The sequence below is a fragment of the Erythranthe guttata genome, chromosome 13 (genome assembly GCF_056151865.1).
Source record: "Erythranthe guttata isolate IM_541 chromosome 13, IM_541, whole genome shotgun sequence".
Classification (NCBI taxonomy): Eukaryota; Viridiplantae; Streptophyta; class Magnoliopsida; order Lamiales; family Phrymaceae; genus Erythranthe; species Erythranthe guttata.
In genome coordinates this window covers 4,302,551-4,327,512 of record NC_142545.1, presented here as the reverse complement: position 1 = coordinate 4,327,512, position 24,962 = coordinate 4,302,551, and the positions used below count along the sequence as shown (strand labels likewise).

The following is a 24,962-nucleotide window of genomic DNA, read 5'->3' as shown; positions in this document are numbered from 1 at the left end:
AATAATAATTGGTGTAACCGACGCTTTGGAGTGGCGATTTCTGGATGCCTCGAAACTTGTTCTGCAATTGGACAATAATTGTCACCCCTGGTCAGCCTCATTAGTTTGTTTATTTCTATATCTAACGGCTCATATTACATATATATTTAATCAACGACCCAGATTTAAAGTCACAAGTCAAAAAAGCAGGGTGTCACATATTCAATGAATAAATCGCCAGAGGCGATTTCATGTACATGCAGGCTTTAGCAGTAATCGCATGTCAAAAAGGCAATTTCATTGCAATTTGTTTTATCGGCTGAGATTGTCTTCTATTTCATCCAACGGTTGGCGATCAATTAAGACTTAATATATAAAGAAATTGACACCACTTTCTTCACTTCAAAACCTCACAACCGAGTAAACTCTCTCTCTCTCTCTCTCTCTCTCTCTCTCCTTCCTTTAACAGCATAATGGTTAGTTTAGTAGGTTTTAAATTTTAAAAAACATGTGTTATTTATATAAATATAATACTAACTTTTGTTTATTAGTTTGTAATTGCAGATCTGGTGTGGTTGAACCAAAATCAAACAAATTAAATTCAGGTATTTGTTATTGTTTTCTTTAATTTTTAAACATACGTAGTTAACGTTAACAGCATGCATGTTTAATTGGTTAGTTTATTAGGTTGTCAAATTTCGAAAAATATGGGTTTGTTTATATAATATAATAATATTAACTTTAATTAGCTTATCAATATATTCTCTCCATTTTGTTTTATGTCGAGTTCATTGTTTTTAGAACATTTGTTAGGTACTTATTTTTTGTGTTTTTGAAAATAATTTATAATAGTTTTCGAATACTACGAGGTTGTACTTTTTTTCGAATAATATATAATTATATCAATTTTATTCGAATAATAAATAGTTAAAATGCAATAATTGTTCTTGTGCAAATGGATATATAAATAATATATACTAATAGACAGTTCATTATTAGTGAGTACCTTTTGTGTGTGTGCTTTTTTAGTTGAGAACTAGATTCTAATAACTAACAGACAAACTACAAACATTATGAATAATTAGTGTTTCTTTGAATAATTAGTGTTTTTTTGAATAATATATATCTGTACTATTTTATTCCGACTAATATGTAATTGTACTAATTTTATTCGAATAATATTACGAGGTTATACTAAAATAATATATAATTGCATATAATGTATCTTTTCGATTTTTTGTGAAACTTACGAGGTTGTATGGAATAAGTTTTTTTTTTTTTTTTTTTTTTTTTTTTTGTTTTTTTTGTTTTTGTTAGATTATAACTGTATTGGAGGATTTTTATGAATTGAGATTTGGCCGAAGAAAGATCGAATTGTATCCGAAGAGCAAGGGGTTGTTTACATCAAGTCAAACAAATTTCAGGTATTTTATTTTACTTTTTAAAAATCAGTGTTATGCCATATTATGTTTATAGTATAATTATTAAGATAATATAATTGTGTTCTTGGGATTTTCGTAGTACATATAGTAAAATTAATTTTAATAATATTTGTTTGAAATTTGTTAGATAATCAAGTTTTTAATTATTTATAGACTTTTTTGAACAAAAAATATAGGTGTAGTTTAATGGCACCTAATAGGAGCAAAGTCAAAGTAATTGTGTATATTGGAGGTAATATAATTTAAGATAATTGATTGGTGGAATGCGATTGCCCTCACAAAGTTGTTTTTCGAATTACAAGGGATATTTCTTTTCAACAATTGTTATCGAACTTGTAGGACGATTCGAAATAGACAATAATAGGTTCACTTTGAAATTTCGGGGAAAACTTTTTCGATTATATGGGGATACGGTAAAATCAATGCTTTGTGAAATTAGTACGGATCAAGATTTTGGAAATGTTTCTTAATCTGGGAAAATGGAATGATTCAATGGACATTTTCGTTCAAAACGTACCATTATACAATAACGTACCGCCTCCACAATTAACTTTCGACCTCAATGAGCCATACAACATTGTCTTGCAATTGAGTCCAAAAGTAGTTGTTGTCACCCAAGGATTTTCCAGCATGGAATTTACGAATTTTGGTGTTACACCTTCCACACCTACATATGAAATTCTTGGGAATTTTGGGGAGACGGGAACAGTGAGAGAAGACCTACACCCCAATACAGAAAAGTCAGTGGGAGATTTTACAGATATACCAGGAGATTTCTTTGGGGCCGATCCTCATGTTGACTCAGAACCGTATGATCAAGAAGATGAAGATAACGTCCACGGGGACAACAATGCTACCATGCACTGAAAACAAATTGAGGCATTATCACAAAATGAAGTTCCTCCTAAGATACTATTAGTGGCACCGGCTCAAAACCAACCTAAGTTTTATGAGCCAATGTTTTTCTAGTAAGTGGACTATGAAGAAATTTCAGCAGAATCAATTGGTATCCCAAACGGACGATTTTCAAAGTTCTACAACTCCGATGAAGGTGTTCTTGATGATTTTCAAGAGCAAAGAACGAATCATTGCTGGAGTAAAAGACCACTCCATTTGGTTTGCTAAACGAGAGTATAAGGTGGTTAAAAGTAAACCACCATATTGGAAGGTGAAATGCTAACATAACTGTGAAAGAACACCTTGTGGTTGGGAGTGTCAGAAAGAGTCGATAAACATTACTTGGTGATTACGACTATGGTGGACATGAATTATATTTCTGCGATATTGGTTGAAACAGTTTGTGAGAATCCATATTGCAAAGTTTCGGTAGCCCAACAACTTGTGTATACTGAATTGAGATTTAAAATCCCATACTAGTAGCATGGTACAGTTTAAGACGTTGCAGAGATAACTTAATATGTTACTTTGGGAGAGCTCAGTTGCGAAGTCGCCCAAGTATATGAAAACACTAGAAACAAGCAATCACGGAACGGTTGTTGAGCATAAGAGTAAGTCGATGAATCGTTGCCATCTCTAGAGAGATTCAACTCCTGCCGCAGATCTATTGGTGTGGGTAGAACACATTTGTACACAAACTACAAACACAAGCTGTTGATTGCTACGTATTTCGATGCAAACCAACAAGGGTTGCCCATTGAATTTGTTATAGTAGATAAATAAACGACGAGGGCATGTACCTCATTTTTTAGATGCTAGCCAAGCATCTATTTTCGAGTGTTACGGAGACTACTACGATATGTATTATATCTGATCGTGCACCTGGAATTCTTGTTGATGTTGAGACATTTCTTCCCCAATTTGCTAATCATTTTTGTCTCAAGCATGTCTTTTCGAATTTAAACTTTCATTTCATATGGGAATCCAATATGCGCACATAATGACTGTCGGTGGGAACAAGGGTCAAAGAATGCAACCAACTGCAACATATTATACAAAGTACGTATATTAGAATCATGCATATATTGATTATGATATTTAATTGAAAATTTTGAAAATATATGGAATTAATTATAGTTAGAGTATTATTGTGCACCATATGGAGGTACTGGAAATACATCATTTGCGTTTAATTTAAGTACCGTAATTGGATCGCAATATTTGAGTGGTTTTGGTATAGGTGCTATATGGAGAATTCTCGTCTATGCCCACAACTGTAGTAGCTGCATTGTACCTCCAACGACATCTCTACGTTCTCTCGTATTGTCGCCTTACATAACTCATGATAGAATATCGCCAGTGTGGCACTACCCCAACTATAAGAACGAACTGCTTCGAGGTCCTCGAAATGCTTCAAGTACATCAAAGGTATAGCATTGCGAGTATTATCCGGAATCATAATCCTACAAAATATCATAACGGTTATTGCCCGAGTAAACAGAGTAACATATAAATCTGAACTATGATCATCGACAGAATTGTCAACCAAGTGTTTTGTAAGGGCCAAAACCTTTAAATTCTCTCTTCTAACGTCATTAGGTTCATAGCGAAAACCTATCAATGCCCCCACAATAGGCCCCCACAATAGTCGATCCATCCGTCTGTAGAATATACATCATCAAGACGGATGATTGGGTCCCCATATGAAATGAGAGTTGAAATTCGAAAATACATGCATGAGATAAAATGATGGGTAAATCGGGGAGGCAATGTCTCAACATTAACAAGAATTCCAAGAGCGCAATCAGAGATTATACATATCGTAGCAGTCTTGGCAATACTCGAAAATAGAGGCTTGGCTAGCATTTTGAAAAACTAGGTACATGCACTCGTCGTTTATTCATCCACTATAACAAATTCAAGGGGCAACACTTATTGGTTTGCATCATCACACGTAGCAATCAACAACATGTGTTTGTAGTTTGTGTACAAATGTGTTGTACCCACACTAATAGCTTTGCAATAGGAGTTGAATCGATCTAGACATGGCAACGATTTATCGACTTACTCTTCCGCTCTACAATCGTTCCGGAATTGCTCGTTTCAAGTGCTTTCATATACTTGGGCGACTGAATTCTCCCAAAGTACCATATTAAGTTAACTCTGCAACGTCTTAAATTGTACCAGGCTATGAGATTTTAAATCTCAATTCAGTATACACAAGTTGTTGGGCTACCGAAACTTCGCAATATGGATTCTCACAAACTGTTTCAACCAATATCGCATAAATGTAATACATGTCAACCATAGTCGTAATCACCCAATAATGTTACCGATTCTCCCAACCACAAGGTGTTCTTTCACTATTATGTTGTCATTTCACCTTCCAATATGGTGGTTTACTGTTATGTTACTCTCATTTAGCAAACCAAATGGAGTGGTCATTTACTGCAGCAATAATTTGTTCTTTGCTCTTGAAAATCATTAAGAACACCTCCATTGGAGTCATAGAACTTTGACAATCGCCCGTTCGGATCACCAATTGATTTTGCTAAAATTTCTTCACAGTCCATTGACTAGTGAAACATTGGCTCGTAAAACTTAGGTTGCTTTTTAGTCGGTACCACTGATGGTACCTTAAGAGGAACTTCGTTTTGTGATAATGCCTCAATTTGTTTTTTCAGTGGTAGCATTGTCGTCATCATTGTTGTCACCGCTAACATTATCTTCATCTTCTTGATCATACGGTTCTGAGTCAACAGGAGGATCAGCCACAAGAAAATCTCCTGGTATGTCTGTAAAATCTCCCACTGGCTCTTCTGTATTATGGGGTAGGTCTTCTCTCACTGTTCTTGTCGGCCCAAAATTTCCTAAAGTTTCATACGTAGGTGTAGAAGTTCCAACACTAAAATTCGTAAATTCAATGCTGGAAAATCCTTGTGTGACAGAAACCAACCACTTCAGTACTCAATTGTGAGAAACTGTTGTATGGCTCATTGAGGTCGAAAGTTAATTGCGGAGGCGGTATGTTATTACATAATTTTACGCTTTGAACAAAAATATCCATTAAATCATTCCCTTCTCCCAGATTAAGAAAATTTTCCAAATCTTGATCCGTACTAATTTCACAAAACATTGATTTTACCCTATCCCCATATAATAGAAAAAATTTCCCCTGGAATGTGAACCTATTATTATTTATTTTGAATCATCATAAAAGTTCGATAACAGTTGTTGGAAAAACGTATCCCTTCTAATTCAAAAAATAGATTTGTGAGGACAATTGTATTACAACGACCAATCATTTTGTATTATACACGATTACTTTGACCCAATATACACGACTACTTTGACTTTCTCGTTTATATATATATATATATATATATATATATATATATATATATATATATATATATATATACTAAGAGTGATGAATGTAATAATTGTGCTCTTGGTAAACCCTGTCTTAATTGCGTCAAAGATACAGATAATCCTGTTGAAGATGAATATTATAAACTCATGAGTCAGTTCCAAGACCTGAATATTAATGTGTTAACTAATAATAATATTCTTGACTTTCTTAAACAGATTAAGGATCCTAGTTTAAGAGATAAGGTCATTGATCAGTTACAAGATTCTGGTCCCTCACCTAGTAATACTAGCACCAGTCTCTCTAGTAAAATTGATAATAATTATTACAATATGGGAGAATTAGATAACCTTCTTAAGCTTAGGAATATCAAGAATAGTCCTATCATTATCAATGATTTGAGTCAAGAGATTTATAATCTTAAAAATGATGATAAGATTCTTCAAAAGAATAATTCTGAATTTTCGTCGCGTCTTTCTATTGTTGAGAAAGGCAAAGAGAAGGAAACTTTTACAACTCAGTCTCAGTTTATTAACCCCGATGAGTTTGACAATTTAGATAAAAATCATTTATCTACCATTAATATTATTATTTCTCAAAAATGGTATACAAAGTTTTCTCTCCTTATTAATAATTCCTACAAGGAAGACTTCATTGCTATGATTGATAGTGGAGTTGACCTAAGTGTTATTCAAATGGGAAAAATTCCCACCAAGTTTTTTGAAAAAACTACACATTCTCTTTCTCACGCAGGAGGCGGATCATTAAAAATTAACTATAAGCTTAAAAATGCTTATGTTTGTATCGAAGGTTGTTGTATTGCTAATGACTTTCTTATTGCTGAAGATATTACTAGTCAAATGATTATTGGCCTTCCATTTCTTTATAAGATTTATCCTCTTACATTTATTGACGAAAGAGGAATTACAGGGACTTATAATGGTAAGCCTATTTCTTTTAAGTTTATCACTAAACCTATTCATAAGGTTCTTAACTCTATCCAAGATCAAATTGATTTTAAAAATTGTCAGGTTAATTTTCTCAAAGAAGAATTTAACTCATTAACTATTGAAGATAGATTGAAAAATTCAAAACTTCAAGATAAAATTAAGCTTTTATATAATAAATTCTCTATTGACATTTGCAATGAATTCCCTAATGCTTTTTGGGATAGAAATAAACATATTGTTTCTCTTCCCTATGAAGAAGGATTTAAAGATAGTCAAATTCCTACTAAGTCTAGGCCTTGCCAGATGAACTCAGAATATTTAGAGTTATGTAAAAAAGAAATATCGTCCTTATTACAGAAGAAACTTATTTCCCCTTCCAAGTCCCCCTGGTCTTGTACTGCCTTCTATGTTAATAAACATTCGGAGCAAGAACAAGGAGTTCCCAGATTGGTTATTAACTACAAACCTTTTAATAAAATTCTTAAATGGATTAGACACCCTATCCATAATAAAAAGGATCTTCTTGACAGACTAGTCAATGCTCTTATATTTTCAAAATTTGATTTAAAATCAGGATTCTGGCAAATACAAATTGATCAGACTGACAGGTATAAAACTGCCTTCAATGTCCCTTTCGGTCATTACGAATGGAATGTCATGCCTTTTGGCCATAAGAATGCTCCTTCTGAGTTTCAACAAATTATGAATGATATCTTCTATCCGTATAGCGATTTTATCATTGTTTATATTGATGATATTCTGGTTTTCTCTAAAGACATTGAGATGCATTTTAAACATCTTGATATGTTTAAAAACTTAATCATAAAAAATGGTTTAGTTATTTCAAAACCTAAAATGGTTCTTTTTCAGACTAAGATAAAATTCTTAGGTCATACTATTGAAAAAGGAAACATCATTCCCATTCAAAGAAGTATTGAGTTTGGAAATAAATTTTCTGATATTATTACAGATAAAACTCAGTTACAAAGATTTTTATGAAGTCTTACTTATGTTTCTTCTTATATTAAAAATCTTGCTAACGATTCTGCTATTTTATATGATAGGCTTAAGAAAAATCCTTCTCCTTGGAGTGATAATCACACTAAGGCTGTTATTAATATTAAGGAGAAAGTTAAAAACATCCCGTGTCTTATGCTTGCTAACCCTTTGTGGGAAAAATACATTGAAACTGATGCCTCAGATTTGGGGTATGGGGGTATTTTAAATCAAATCAACCCTGATAATAAGATTGAATACATCATTCGATTTTATTCCGGTAAATGGAATAATGCTCAAAAAAAATTATTCTACTACAGCTAAAGAAATTCTTGATATTGTTAAATACGTCCTTAAATTTCAGGATGATTTATACAATCAAAAGTTTACCATTAAAACTGATTGTAAAGCAGCTACTTTTATGCTCTTTAAAGATTTTGAACATAATGTCTCTAAACAAATGTTTGCCCGATGGCAATCTCATCTTGCTTACTTTGATTTTAACATTGTTTATAAACAAGGGAAAGATAATCATCTTCCAGACTTTTTAACTCGTGAATATATTTCTTCATGATAGAAATGAGCTATTCTGGAAGAAACCCTTTTTCCTCTCAAAGAGGAAGGGGAGGCAGAGGTTTCCCTATTATTCAGCAAGGGAAGAAATCCCTTTACAGCCAGAATATTTCCGGTGTTAGTTCTTCTTCAAAAGGAGACGAGGTCCAAAAGGAGTTCCAGGAATTCCTCAGACAAAGAGGAAAGAATATACCGATGGAGGACAATTCCTCAAAGTCAGAAGAGGAAGAATCGTACTCTTCAGTTGCTCAGAAAGAATACAAATTCTTTGGCTCTCCTAAGAAAGAGTTAATTTTAGTCATGGAAAATGACGATGAGACGTTCAAAGAGTCCCCATGGATTCTTATGGATAAGTATCTCCCGGAAAATTGTTGGAAGGTCGAGACTTACAAAACGAGAGGATTCTATGAGAATATCCTCACCATCCTGGGAAGTGACGATATTCAACACTATCCTCCTAAGAGTAAGGTTATTAACTACTCCAAGTTTATTATCAAGAAGATCATCTCCATCCAAGAATGGGGTATTTCTCCTTTTGCTGAGAAAAGCATTACTAATGAGGTTACTAGGTCAGTCTACCAGTACAATTATTGGGATTACCTACATAGTTTTTATAAAACTCTTTTATATCAGAATCCTAAGCATTCTCACACATGGCTTATAAAAATTTGCGATAATATCAGTAGGAATCAAATTCCAAATTGGCTTTTCTCTTGGTGGGAAATTTTTGGTGCAATGGCAGACATTTTGCCAGAAGAGATTAAATCTCTCTTAGAAGAATACTCTATTAGTTTTTCTTCTTTTAAAACTCACAATACAGGTAGTAAAACTATTTGTATGTTTTTTGTTGATTCCGGAATTCCATGGGTTTGGAAATGGAAACCACAATTCGGGTTCACGACCAATGCTACGCCGTGTTTATGGAGAATTCATACTACTAGGTTTTGGAATAATCTAAATGTTATTACTCCTGGCTCCAATGAGTCACCTTTACAGGAAAATATTCGTAGGATTAAATTCAAAATGGAAGATCATAAGAAGATCTCTGCTAACAAGACTTTATATGAGTTCTCCAAGCAGTATTTTGACATTTTCTCTAAAGAAAAAAATTATGGATCTTTATATGGACCACATTAAGAAGGACTTATTCAATGATATTGACTTTTCTGATTCAAAATCAGATGCTTCTATGAGTTCTGTTACTGACCTCCAAGATGCTCAGGATCCTAACGAAGATTATCAAGATCTTTCTTTACAAGAAAGTTTTGATTTGCTCAAATCCTCTCTTAAAGAGAAAGTAAAGGAAGGAAAAGATTAATGGAAGACTGGGAGATTTATCTCGTACGCTTCAGTTCATCACCAGATTGGAACATCTGGGAAGTTCTTTTTCATGTTAGGTTCGATGAAAAATCTAACGAGATCACAGGTAATAATTATCTCAAGATTCTTAGAAAGAAGATTACGGCCCTTGAAAATTTTATTCTAATTGGGGAAGGAATTAGGCAGAGAAACAATTTTGTTGTCCAGTCCTTAAAAGATTTTAAGAAGACTCTAAGACTTCTGAAGAAACAAGCTTCTTTAATGGCGATTTAAGGAAGATTTTATCTTAGAGCATTTCAGCAAGATGCATCTACAGTATCCGACAAATTAAATTTCTTCATTGCTTACACCAGCAGACCAAGCACTGTTCATGAATAGTAAAAACACTATCCACACTTTTTTATATTTTTGAAATCCGGGGCTGATGTCCGGCTCTTTCTCTTTTCTATTTATAGTTGGAGTTTCCAACTCCTTTAGTAGCACTTCGGAAGCTCTCTCTCTCTCTTTTTAAATTCCTCTCTTGTATAATTATCGTGTGGAATATAAGTTGGTTTGAAGTTCTTGCTGTTCTTTAAGGTACTCTTGCTTTCATCTTCAGTCTTTTATTAATATTTCAATGATCGCCGCCTCAATGGCCGGCTAGGTTTCCTGTATTAAATCATGGCTTGACTCAACATTACTTTACTATCATGTACATTTGTGAAATGTAAGACTTATTTTACTTAAGATATCAAAGGTAGAGTTTGGTTTAACCAGAAGGTATGAGGATTCCAGTGATATTCGTAAGTTAACCATGTGGGCTTGCCTAGTTTGCCGTTTTGCCGATTCCAGGCGCAGGCGTTTTTGGGCATTAAGCTTTTTTCAGGTTAACTTATGGACTATGGATGTCCTCAGTAATATCCTATCTGTGTTTCTAAAAGATCCAACAGGATACTATTGATATATTAAGTACGATCTTGTTCTTAACCATTAAAAACAAGATCGTACTTAATATATCAATAGTATCATGTTGGATCTTTTAGAAACACAGATAGGATATTATTGAGGACATCCATAGTCCATAATTAACCTGAAAAAAGCTTAACGCCCAAAAACGCCTGCGCCTGGAATCGGCAAAACGGCAAACTAGGCAAGCCCACATGGTTAACTTATGAATATCACTGGAAACCTCATACCTTCTGGTTAAACCAAACTCTACCTTTGATATCTTAAGTAAAATAAGTCTTACATTTCACAAATGTACATGATAGTAAAGTAATGTTGAGTCAAGCCATGATTTAATACAGGAAACCTAGCCGGCCATTGAGGCGGCGATCATTGAAATATTAATAAAAGACTGAAGATGAAAGCAAGAGTACCTTAAAGAATAGCAAGTACTTCAAACCAACTTATATTCCACACGATAATTATACAAGAGATGAATTTAAAGAGAGAGAGAGAGAGAGAGAGAGAGAGAGAGAGAGAGAGTCTCGAAAGTCCTGCTAAAGGAGTTGGAAACTCTAACTATAAATAGAAAAGAGAAAGAGCCGGACATCAGCCCCGGATTTCAAAAAGATAAAAAAGTGTGAATAGTAAAAATGTGAATAGTGTTTTTACTATTCATGAACAGTGCTTGGTCTGCTGGTGTAAGCAATGACGAAATTTAATTTGTCGGATACTGTAGATGCATCTTGCTGAAATGCTCTAAGATAAAATCTTCCTTAAATCGCCATTAAAGAAGCTTGTTTCTTCAGAAGTCTTAGAGTCTTCTTAAAATCTTTTAAGGACTGGACAACAAAATTGTTTCTCTGCCTAATTCCTTCCCCAATTAGAATAAAATTTTCAAGGGCCGTAATCTTCTTTCTAAGAATCTTGAGATAATTATTACCTGTGATCTCGTTAGATTTTTCATCGAACCTAACATGAAAAAGAACTTCCCAGATGTTCCAATCTGGTGATGAACTGAAGCGTACGAGATAAATCTCCCAGTCTTCCATTAATATTTTCCTTCCTTTACTTTCTCTTTAAGAGAGGATTTGAGCAAATCAAAACTTTCTTGTAAAGAAAGATCTTGATAATCTTCGTTAGGATCCTGAGCATCTTGGAGGTCAGTAACAGAACTCATAGAAGCATCTGATTTTGAATCAGAAAAGTCAATATCATTGAATAAGTCCTTCTTAATGTGGTCCATATAAAGATCCATAATTTTTTTCTTTAGAGAAAATGTCAAAATACTGCTTGGAGAACTCATATAAAGTCTTGTTAGCAGAGATCTTCTTATGATCTTCCATTTTGGATTTAATCCTACGAATATTTTCCTGTAAAGGTGACTCATTGGAGCCAGGAGTAATAACATTTAGATTATTCCAAAACCTAGTAGTATGAATTCTCCATAAACACGGCGTAGCATTGGTCGTGAACCCGAATTGTGGTTTCCATTTCCAAACCCATGGAATTCCGGAATCAACAAAAAACATACAAATAGTTTTACTACCTGTATTGTGAGTTTTAAAAGAAGAAAAACTAATAGAGTATTCTTCTAAGAGAGATTTAATCTCTTCTGGCAAAATGTCTGCCATTGCACCAAAAATTTCCCACCAAGAGAAAAGCCAATTTGGAATTTGATTCCTACTGATATTATCGCAAATTTTTATAAGCCATGTGTGAGAATGCTTAGGATTCTGATATAAAAGAGTTTTATAAAAACTATGTAGGTAATCCCAATAATTGTACTGGTAGACTGACCTAGTAACCTCATTAGTAATGCTTTTCTCAGCAAAAGGAGAAATACCCCATTCTTGGATGGAGATGATCTTCTTGATAATAAACTTGGAGTAGTTAATAACCTTACTCTTAGGAGGATAGTGTTGAATATCAACACTTCCCAGGCTGGTGAGGATATTCTCATAGAATCCTCTCGTTTTGTAAGTCTCGACCTTCCAACAATTTGTCATGAGATACTTATCCATAAGAATCCATGGGGACTCTTTGAACGTCTCATCGTCATTTTCCATGACTAAAATTAACTCTTTCTTAGGAGAGTCAAAGAATGTGTATTCTTTCTGAGCAACTAAAGAGTATGATTCTTCCTCTTCTGACTTTGAGTAATTGTCCTCCATCGGTATATTCTTTCCCCTTTGTCTGAGGAATTCCTGGAACTCCTTTTGGACCTCGTCTCCTTTTGAAGAAGAACTAACACCCGAAATATTCTGGCTGTAAAGGGATTTCTTCCCTTGCTGAATAATAGGGAAACCTCTGCCTCCCCTTACTCTTTGAGAGGAAAAAGGGTTTCTTCCAGAATAGCTCATTTCTGTCATGAAGAAATATATTCACGAGTTAAAAAGTATGGAAGATGTTTATCTTTCCCTTGTTTATAAACAATGTTAAAATCAAAGTAAGCAAGATGAGATTGCCATCGGGCAAACATTTGTTTAGAGACATTATGTTCAAAATCTTTAAAGAGCATAAAAGTAGCTGCTTTACAATCAGTTTTAATGGTAAACTTTTGATTGTATAAATCATCCTGAAATTTAAGGACGCATTTAACAATAGCAAGAATTTCTTTAGCTGTAGTAGAATAATTTTTTTGAGCATTATTCCATTTACCGGAATAAAATCGAATGATGTATTCAATCTTATTATCAGGGTTGATTTGTTTTAAAATACCCCCATACCCCAAATCTGAAGCATCAGTTTCAACGTATTTTTCCCACAAAGGGTTAGCAAGCATAAGACACGGGATGTTTTTAACTTTCTCCTTAATATTAATAACAGCTGTACTGTAATTATCACTCCAAGGAGAAGGATTCTTCTTAAGCCTATCATATAAAATAGCAGAATCGTTAGCAAGATTTTTAATATAAGAAGAAACATAATTAAGACTTCCTAAAAATCTTTGTAACTGAGTTTTATCTGTAATTATATCAGGAAATTTATTTCCAAACTCAATACTTCTTTGAATGGGAATGATGTTTCCTTTTTCAATAGTATGACCTAAGAATTTTATCTTAGTTTGAAAAAGAACCATTTTAGGTTTTGAAATAACTAAACCATTTTTTATGATTAAGTTTTTAAACATATTAAGATGTTTAAAATGCATCTCAATGTCTTTAGAGAAAACCAGAATATCATCAATATAAACAATGATAAAATCGCTATACGGATAGAAGATATCACTCATAATTTGTTGAAACTCAGAAGGAGCATTCTTAAGGCCAAAAGGCATGACATTCCATTCGTAATGACCGAAAGGGACATAGAAGGCAGTTTTATACCTGTCAGTCTGATCAATTTGTATTTGCTAGAATCCTGATTTTAAATCAAATTTTGAAAATATAAGAGCATTGACTAGTCTGTCAAGAAGATCCTTTTTATTAGGGATAGGGTGTCTAATCCATTTAAGAATTTTATTAAGAGGTTTGTAGTTAATAACCAATCTGGGAACTCCTCGTTCTTGCTACGAATGTTTATTAACATAGAAGGCAGTACAAGACCAGGGGGACTTGGAAGGGGAAATAAGTTTTTTCTGTAATAAGGACGATATTTCCTTTTTACATAACTCTAAATTTTCTGAGTTCATCTGCCAAGGCCTAGACTTAGTAGGAATTTGACTATCTTTAAATCCTTCTTCATAGGGAAGAAAAACAATATGTTTATTTCTATCCCAAAAAGCATTAGGGAATTCATTGCAAATGTCAATAGAGAATTTATTATATAAAAGCTTAATTTTATCTTGAAGTTTTGAATTTTTCAATATATCTTCAATAGTTAATGAGTTAAATTCTTCTTTGAGAAAATTGACCTGACAATTTTTAAAATCAATTTGATCTTGGATAGAGTTAAGAACCTTATGAATAGGTTTAGTGATAAACTTAAAAGAAATAGGTTTACCATTATAAGTCCTTGTAATTCCTCTTTCGTCAATAAATGTAAGAGGATAAATATTATAAAGAAATGGAAGGCCAATAATCATTTGACTAGTAATATCTTCAGCAATAAGAAAGTCATTAGCAATACAACAACCTTCGATACAAACATAAGCATTTTTAAGCTTATAGTTAATTTTTAATGATCCGCCTCCTGCGTGAGAAAGAGAATGTGTAGTTTTTTTCAAAAAACTTGGTGGGAATTTTTCCCATTTGAATAACACTTAGGTCAGCTCCACTATCAATCATAGCAATGAAGTCTTCCTTGTAAGAATTATTAATAAGGAGAGAAATCTTTGTATACCATTTCTGAGAAATAATAATATTAATGGTAGATAAATGATTTTTATCTAAATTGTCAAACTCATCGGGGTTAATAAACTGAGACTGAGCTGTAAAAGTTTCCTTCTCTTTGCCTTTCTCAATAATAGAAAGACGCGACGAAAATTCAGAATTATTCTTTTGAAGAATCTTAACATCATTTTTAAGATTATAAATCTCTTGACTCAAATCATTGATAGTGATAGGACTATTCTTGATATTCCTAAGCTTAAGAAGGTTATCTAATTCTCTCATATTGTAATAATTATTATCAATTTTACTAGAGAGACTGGTGCTAGTATTACTAGGTGAGGGACCAGAATCTTGTAACTGATCAATGACCTTATCTCTTAAACTAGGATCCTTAATTAAGAAAGTCAAGAATATTATTATTAGTTAACACATTAATATTCAGGTCTTGGAACTGACTCATGAGTTTATAATATTCATCTTCAACAGGATTATCTGTATGTTTGATGCAATTAAGACAGGGTTTACCAAGAGCACAATTATTACTTTCATCACTCTTAGTAGAAATATCATCGGAAAAATCCGATTCTTTAGAGGAACCAGATTTATTATAATCTGTATCATCCTCAGAATTCATGACAATTTTATAAAGGGTTTTTTTTAAATCGTCATCAATATCAAGATTTTTAATCTTATCTTTAGCATAACATTGATTAGCATAATGACCTGTTCTACCACATTTTCTGCAAACAATTTTGCTAAGAAAATTACTATCCTTTTTATAGGACTTCTTTCTATGATTGCGATCTCTTCCCTTGTTGTTGTCTTGCTTATCTTTAGAATGGTTAATCTGTTTATTATCATAATGTCTTCTTCTTTTCCTATAATTAGGTTTATGATTAAATTCTCTTTTATTCTTATGAGAATCTTTTTTGCCAGGATTGTCTAGGCCAAACTGGTCACAAAAATGACCTAACTGTTTTTTTTCTAACAGATTATCCTTACGGATCTGATTTCTTAATTTGATTTCATTACAAAGACTTGATCCTTCTTGAATACATGTACTAACGATTTGGCCAAAAGTATAAGCCTCATATGCAATATGATCTGAGTCTTTTCTAAGGACTTTTTTGATCCTTTCAGCAAATAAGTAAGAAAGACCATCAACAAACTTGTTTTTCCAAATATCTTGATTACAGTCAGGAATATCAAAAATACGTGAAAGAAAAGTATCTTTGTACCATCTAAAATCGGTAAGGGTTTTACACTTCATATTTAAAAGAAGAGTTTTGGTGTTTTCAGATTTATTAGTAAATCTACCAGTAAAATGCTCGAGAATGGTAAGAACAAGAGAGTAAACCGCATTAGGTTTAGTTTCACCATCTTCAATTTTAATAGAAGAGAAAATTTCTTGTTTATTTAAATTAGTTAAGTAATTATCCCACCAACCTTTAAGTTGGCCAGTAAAACCAACAGTAATAGCTTGAGCTGTTTGTAAATCATTGTTACCACTAATTCTGCAAGCAGAACTATACATAAGCATACGATGGCATTGAGTAAAAATATGTTTATGACTACCGCCATCAATATTCCATTCATAGATGCTTTTTTCCCGAATAGGAAGTATTGAAGAAGTTTTCTTGTTCTTCATGAAGAACATCCATAGGAGTTGGTCTATTATAATAGAATTTAGAAAGATTGGGTTTATCGGCCCATCTCATTTTATTAATACTATCTGTATTGTCATATTTTGTAGAGCTAGTGCCAGGACTTTCTTCAAAATCACTATTTAAAGTAGAAATATTTAATTTACTGAATTTACTAGAAATGATTTTTTCAAAATCAGAAACAGAAGGTTCAATTTTGAAATTGTTTAATTCAACAAGAGACTGTATAGAAGAGGCAGTCTTAACAATGGTACTTTTATCAAGTAAATCAGACTTAGTCTGAGTCTTAGTTTGGGATAATATTTTGTCAATTTTATCATGTAAAGATATAATTTCCTCACCTATAATCGAAAGATAAAAATTGCAAAAATTATTTTGCTCAATCATTAAATTGATATGTTTAACCGTAACTTGTAGAACATCATTTTCAATAATTTTAGAGAATGGAAGAAAATTAAAAACTATACCATTTTTTTCAATTTGAAAAGGAACATGAGGAGGGTGGACAGATTTCTGTATTTCTCCAGAGATAATTTTAAAATCTCTTTCAATAACCGAAACATGATTAATGTAAAAGGTTTTTATGAACCAAGGAACATAATAGGTAACTTCATTATGATGAGTGCAAAATTCATAAAAACTGTTAACAAAGTAATCTAAATCAGTTTTTGAAAAGGATTTAAAATACCAAATTCTAAAATCATCCCATTTAGGATTATTAAATTCATCATTAATCTGAGCTCTTACCGAAGAACCCTTAGAGAAATCAAGAAAGGCTTTAAAATCCATTTAAATCTTAAAATTACAATCCGAAATTGTTTCGGGATCAATCTCATCTTTATGAATGATGTTGTTTTCATTAATAATGATTGTTTCATAATTGTTATTTTTAAATGTATCTTCTCTATAAGCAGAAGTAGAAGCTCTAGAGGTACAAGGTAGATCTACCTCATAATCTAAAGGAGAGATGAAGGAGTGGCTGGATTTAGATCCGGAATAAGAAGTCGAATGTCTTCGTAAATTATTAAAACCAATATTAATGATTCCATCATTACTTTGAGTGATGTGTTGAAAGTTGCTCTTAATAACAGGGATCTTTGGAATAGATTGTTTTAAAATCCAATTTTCAGGAAAAATAATTTCTTCCCGTTTAATAGATCTCCTTGTAGTAACGTTCGATTTACTAAAATTTGTTTCAATTAAGATAGTTTCGTTATTATCTTTCTCAATTCTTTTACACATAGGATTAAGTGTAAATAAAGGTTTATAATATATACGATAGCAAATACACATTATTTCAGTACCAGGTATGTAATTATAACCATGAGTTTTAACATTTAATGTTAATGATTCAAGAATATTACTATCTGATAAGGATAGGGATAAATTAGGATAGGCATCAAAATAGACCGGTCCTAAAGCTAAGCTAGACTCAATAATTCCCATAAGGGATTGTTTCCAGTTAAGATTTCTACCATCTCTAAGGGTAGCAAGGAAACTTTCTGGTAATCCGTTCAAAGTAAGTGGCCTAAAGGCAACTTGAACAAACCAATATGCAAGAATTTATGAGTTCTTTTAAAAGGTAAAATATCATTTTTACTAAGTAATTTAATAACCATTTCAGAATCATGAAGAGGTATAGAAGATTCAGTGGTTTTAACAATTTGTTTGAAACCTAATTTTTCAAATGTACCAAGTTTGTAAACCATATTAGGTTTAATAATTGGGATAGTCCATCTATTTAATAAATCAAGATTTTCAGGAACATCATATTCCTGGGTCATACTATTCTTAACAGTATCATGATTTTTGAAAATATTCATCATCAATTGAAATGTATTAAATCACGACTTAAGAACAAAACATACATTACTAACATGGCTCTGATACCATTAAGAACAAGATCGTACTTAATATATATATATATATATATATATATATATATATATATATATATATATATATATATATATATATATATATATATAATACATTATAATTTTGTTTTTTCTAAATTGAGAATTTAAAATTTAAAGTCATACATAATTAAATAAAATTCACATAAACGTAAAAATACATAGATATCAAATACACAATGTCAACTACTAAAAGAAAAGGCATCAATGACGTTCGAGATGTCCACCAGTCCCACATCTAGGCGGACGCCTGTTTGTACGCACTCTACCCACTGGTTCTTGCGGAATATCATCTTCAATAGCGTCGACAACATAGTTCTTGGTAGAATGACTTTGAGGTGATGGGAGGTGATAGGAAATGGGAGAAACATTGAAATGCATATGTGTAGACTGGTCACCTTGTAAATATCCTAAATTGAGATCCAAAAATTCACTCCCAGAATACATGTTCATAGCAGGCTGGTATGGAGTTACTGGTGTATCCATTTGAAATGTGTTCGGAATATAAACATCATCAGTAGAATTGGGATAAGTACCGGGCTTATTTCGAAATGTGGATGGGCCGGCCTCATCTCGGTTCACAGGCATAATCTCGGTACGTGGATGGACCGACCACATCTTCATCTCGGGAAGTGAAATCATTGATTTCTCTTGTAGACCTTTGAATGCGGTTGTGAGTCCTCATTCTTCTTTCATCCGGGACACCCGTAGAAGGCATCTCGGTCCTGTTGAGCATATTGATCGTAGGCTGTATTTCTGGCATATTAGTGCTCATTGAGGTTAGTCGAGTAGCCTGAAATAAATTATAAACTCAGTTATAGAAATCGAGTAGTTGTATGTAATTGCATTATTGACATAAAATATTACATACCACCAAATTCATAATCGCCCGATCTCCAGTCTGAAAACCAATGCTCTTCAAATCGTCAATTGGTGATATAAAACGACGAGTGTGCTCATCATACCATGCTTCATAACCATCCTCTGTATCTTGTCCATTGATTGGTTGAAATGGGACGACAATCTGAAATTTTTGTTGCCATTTAGCAAGATATGTACTCAAATACTCGCTCCAATCCAGACCCGATCGATCTTGACGAGTCAAATCATGTAATTGGTTGGAAATAACATCTGTAGGATGTGACGGAATTGACTGAACCATCCCGAACTGTCGTAATACTCTCTCTGGACAATGCATGTCCACTCGCGAATAACAAATAATTGGACAACTAGACAACCAAAGTAACGGTGAAACAATCGTCGAATCCGAAGCCAATTTTTGGTACTCAACATCATTGGTGTTATATGGAATCCAAATGAACTATAAAAAAATATTAGGACATTTGCGAATATTATCAACAATATATCAACATCATTATCAACAATACGAAAAAAAATATTATCAACAATAGTAGCAAATTCACGAACCAGGTTTGGCAACATTTGATCAAGCATTGTTCTATATATGCGAACTAAATGACTAGCGGTGTGAACATAACTCAAAGGATGCAACCAACTGCAATGTGTTATGCAAAGTACGTATATTAAAACAATGCATATATTAACTGTAGAGTTAATTGAAATATTTGAAATTATATGGAATTAGTTATAGTTAGAGTATTACCGTGCACCATATGGAGGTACTGGAAATACATCATCCCCGTTTAGTTGAAGCACCGTAATTGGCTTGTAATCTCTAAGCGGTTTTGGTATTGGTGCTATATGGTGAATTCTCGTCCATGCCCATATCTATAGTAGCTGCATCGGACCTCCAACGACATCCCTACGCTCTCTTAGTACTGTCGCCTTGCATCGCTCGTGATACAATACTGCCAATGCGGCACTACCCTAACTATAGGAACGAACTGCATCGATGTCCTCAAAATGCTTCAAATACATCAAAGGTATAGCATTTTTGGTACTATCCGGAATCATAATCCCACCAAATAGCATAAATGCCAAAGCTCGATTAAACTGAGCAACATGTACATCTGAACTTTGATCGTTGACAAAATTGTCAACCAAATAGTTTGTAAGGGCCAAAACCTTTAACTTCCCTCCCCTAAGATCATTAGGTTCCGGACGAAAACCTAATAAGGCCTCACAATAGTCGATCCAAGCAGTTGTAGAATATATATAATCAGTACGGATGACTTGAATCCCATCTATAGGTAGGCCCCACAATAAAGCAATATATTGCAGTGTAATTGTTGCCTCACCGACGCGAATAGGAAAGGTGTGTGTCTCCTCTCGCCATCTCTCGATCAAAGCATCTATGAGGTGAAAATCAATCTTCATGCGTCTACACCGATATACACCATAAATTCCCATTGTATATATCAATTGCATCACTCGAGAATGAGGATGCACACCCGTCGGGAATAAGGTCCAAACGCCATGATCGGCGCGTCTAGCACGCTAACATCATCGATATTTGCCTCGCCCATATCACTTGATCTATGTCGACCTTGTAGACGTAACAATGAAACAATGAAGTATTGCGAGGTCCATATACCTCCTTCATCAGTGCATCCATCTAACAAAATAATTAAAAAAATATATTAGACATACACTAAACATATATTATAACATATTAGACATACATATATTAGATATGTTTATTTTTATAATATGTTTATTACATGTCTAATATGTTTTTATAATATATGTTTATTGTATGTCTAATATATTTTTTTAATTATTTTATTAAATGGATGTACTGATGAAGGAGGTATATGGCCTCGCAATACTTCATTTTTACATCTACAAGGTCGACATAGATCAAGTGATCTGAGCGAGGTAAATATCGACGATGTTATGCGTGCTAGACACGCCGATCATGGCGTTTGGACCTTATTCTCGGCGGGTGTGCATCCTCATTCTCGAGTGATGCAATTGGTATATAAATGAGATTTTATGGCGTATATCGGTGTAGACGCATGAAGGTTGATTTTCACCTCATAACTGCTTTGATCGAGAGAAGGCGAGAGGAGACGCACACCTTTCATTATCGCCTCGGTGAGGCGACAACTACATTGCAAGATATTGCTTTATTGTGGGGCCTACTATAGATGGGATTCTAGTCATCGGTACTGATTATATATATTCTACAACTGCTTGGATCGACTATTGTGAGGTCTTATTAGATTTTCGTCCGGAACCTAATGATCTTAGGGAAGTTAAGTTAAAGGTTTTGGCCCTTACAAACTATTTGGTTGACAATTCTATCAACGATCAAAGTTCAGATGTACATGTTGCTCAGTTTAATCGAGCATTGATATTTATGCTATTTGGTGGGATTATGATTCCGGATAGGACCGGAAATGCTATACCTTTGATGTATTTGAAGCACTTTGAGGACATCGATGCAGTTCGTTCTTATAGTTAGGGTAGTGCCGTATTGGCGGTATTGTATCACAAGCTATGCAAGGCGACAGTACTAGAAGAGCGTAGGGATATTGTTGGAGGTCCGATGCAGCTACTACAGTTGTGGGCATGGACGAGAATTCTCCATATAGCACCAATACCAAAACCGCTTAGGATTATGATCCAATTACGGTGCTTCAACTAAAAGCGGATTTATGTATTTCCAGTACCTCCAAATGGTGCACGGTAATACTCTAACTATAACTAATTCCATATAAGTTCAAATCTTTCAATTAACTCTACACTTAATATATGTATTGTTTTAATATACGTACTTTGCACAACACATTGCAGTTGGTTGCATCCTTTGAGTTATGTTCACACCGCTAGTCATTCAGTTCGCATATATAACACAATGCTTGATCAAATGTTGCCAAACCAGGTTCGTGAATTTTCTAATATTGTTGATAATATCATTTTTCCATATTGTTGATAATGTTGTTTATAATATTGTTGATAATATTCGCAAATGTCCTAATATTTTTTTATAGTTCATTTGGATTCCATATAACACCACTGATGTTGAGTACCAAGAATTGGCCTCGGATTCGACGATTGTTACACCATTACTTTGGATGTCTAGTTGTCCACTTATTTGTTATTCACGAGTGGACATGCATCGTCCGGAGAGAGTATTACGACAGTTCGGTATGGTCCAGCCAATTCCGTCACATCCTACAGATGTTATTTCCAACCAAGTACATGATTTGACTCAAGGTCGATCGGGTCTGGATTGGAGCGAGTATTTGAGTACATATGTTGCTAAATGGAAACAAAGATTTCAGACTGTCGTCCCATTTCAGCCAATCAATGGACAAGATACAGATGATGGTTATGAAGCATGGTATAATGAGCACACTCGTCGTTTTATATCACCGATTGACGATTTGATGAGCATTGGTTTTCAGGCTGGAGATCGGATGATTATGAATTTGGTGGTACGTAATCTTTTATGTCAATAATGCAATTACATACAACTACTCGATTTCTATAACGTATTTTATAATTTATTTTAGGCTACTCGACTAGCCTCAATGAGCACCAATATGCCAGAATGCAGCCTATGATCAATATGCTCAACAGGACCGAGATGCCTTCTACGGGTGTCCCGGATGGAGGAATAATGAGGACTCACAACCACATTCAAAGGTCTACAAGAGAAATGAATGATTTTACTTCCCGAGATGAAGATGTGGCCGGTCCTTCCACGTACCGAGATTATGCTAGTCCTTCCTCATACCGAGATGAGGCCGTCCCATCCACACTTCGAAATGAGCCCGGTACTTATGCCAATTCTACTGATGATGTTTATATTCCGACCCATTTCAAATGGATACACCAGTATACCATCCTGCTATGAACATGTATTTAGGGAGTGAATTTTTTGATCTCAATTTAGGATATTTACAAGGTGACTAGTCTACACATATGCATTTCAATATTTCTCCCGTTCCCTATCACCTCCCATCACCTCAAAGTTATTCTACCGAGAACTATGTTGTCGACGCTGTTGAAGAGGATATTCCTCAAGAACCAGTGGGTAGAGTGCGTAGAAACAGGCGTCCGCCTAGATGTGGGACCGATGGACATCTCGCACGTCATTGATGCTTTTTTTTAGTAGTTGACATTGTGTATTTGATATCTATGTATTTTTACATTTATGTGATTTTTATATAATTATGTATGACTTTAAATTTTAATATATATATATATATATATATATATATATATATATATATATATAATATATATATATATATATATATATATATATATATATATATATATATATATATATATATACCCCTGGTAATATACATATCATGCACCCCTAATATATATCTACGTATTCTTGTATATGTATATTAGGGGTGCATGTATATGTATATTACCAAGGGGTGTATCGATATATATACAAGTTGTAATTTTTTATATATATATACAAGAATACATATCAAATATATATATATATATATATATATATATATATATATATATATATATATATATATATATATATATATATATATATATATATATATATATATATATATATATATATATATATATATATAAAGGGTAAAAAAAGGAAATGCCATCTTCCAGAGGCAATTTCTGCCAAGAGAATTCCTTTCTCAGCTTTTGTTCAGAAATCGTCTCTTCCCGTGAAGTTTTACACCACTTCTGTAAATTACAAAAAGACCACATCATTTGTGTTAATAACTTCTATTGTTACATCATTTCAATAAATGTCCCCTTGTTTGTTGCCCTGAGTGACTAAGGCAAATTTAATGGATAACCCAGAAGTTCTCGTAAATTTTCATTCAGTTATTAAATATTGCTTAGTTAAATAAGACTAAATTAAATGACCCATTTATATTATGTTTCAAGTAAAGTACTTCAACTTAATTTTTTAGGAGTTTTTATGCATAAGTCTCTTATCAACGACTTTTACTATTCTCGTTTTAGGTGTTTTACATATGTCGCCAATAAACATATATCTTTATCATGTATTATAAGTAAAGACAAAATTAATATTTATGACAAAATTAACCCCAACCCTTTAAACTTAATTCAAAATTGTAATTCTAATTTAACTCCAATTTGATCAATTTTGATTTTTTATTTTCAAACTTTTTTTTACACCGGTCTCCAGCGGCATTAACTTTTTTTTTTTTTGAAATTTGTTTGCTGCTTCTTTTTTTACTGTCCTCCGTTGACTTTTGACAGTAATATTACTGTGGTTGACAAGAAAATTAATGTAAACACAATGATATTATTGTCATTGATAGTAATGTTACTGCGATTGATAGTAAAATTAATGTAAACACAATAATATTATTGCTAACCACATCAATATTGCTATTTTTTTTTGTTGACCTGTCAACGCAATAATATTATTGTCTACTATTGTAATATTACTGTGATTGACTGTCAAATTATTGTAAATACGTAATATTACTGTCAACCACATTTATTTTATTTGTATTTGCTTTTCTTTTTGATTTGTTGACCGATCAACGTAATAATATTATTGTCTATTATTGTAATATTATTGTCCACCACATCAATACTATTTTTTTTGGCTTTCTTAATTTGTTGACCGGTCAACGTGATCATATTAATGTGGTTGACAGTCATATTACTGTTGTACCAATAATATTACTCTCAACCAGAACAATATTAAAAAAATTTATTTTTATTATATTTGTTTTTGTTGACCGGTTAACG

At 33.1% G+C, this 24,962-nt stretch overlaps 1 protein-coding gene, 1 long non-coding RNA gene and 1 pseudogene across 3 annotated transcripts; 2 read left to right on the top strand and 1 right to left on the bottom strand.

The window, feature by feature from the left end:
- The first annotated feature begins 530 nt into the window (after window positions 1-530).
- Window positions 531-21,777, top strand: LOC148765717 (uncharacterized). Its single transcript, XR_016029037.1, has 3 exons — window positions 531-584; window positions 1,297-1,403; window positions 21,690-21,777. It is a non-coding gene; the product is annotated as an uncharacterized LOC148765717 (long non-coding RNA).
- LOC148765718 (serine/threonine-protein phosphatase 7 long form homolog) lies at window positions 19,153-20,896 on the bottom strand (annotated as a pseudogene). The gene is made up of 3 exons (XR_016029082.1): window positions 19,930-20,896; window positions 19,713-19,821; window positions 19,153-19,626 (listed from the first exon to the last, which is right to left on the bottom strand). The product of XR_016029082.1 is annotated as a serine/threonine-protein phosphatase 7 long form homolog (transcript).
- A 255-nt stretch (window positions 21,778-22,032) lies between the features above and the next one.
- LOC148765716 (serine/threonine-protein phosphatase 7 long form homolog) lies at window positions 22,033-23,413 on the top strand. The gene is made up of 3 exons (XM_088811675.1): window positions 22,033-22,113; window positions 22,223-22,669; window positions 22,748-23,413. Exons 1-3 carry the CDS (start codon window positions 22,087-22,089, stop codon window positions 22,796-22,798), a joined length of 525 nt encoding a protein of 174 aa, XP_088667801.1. The 5' UTR covers window positions 22,033-22,086; the 3' UTR covers window positions 22,799-23,413.
- Window positions 23,414-24,962: the final 1,549 nt, after the last annotated feature.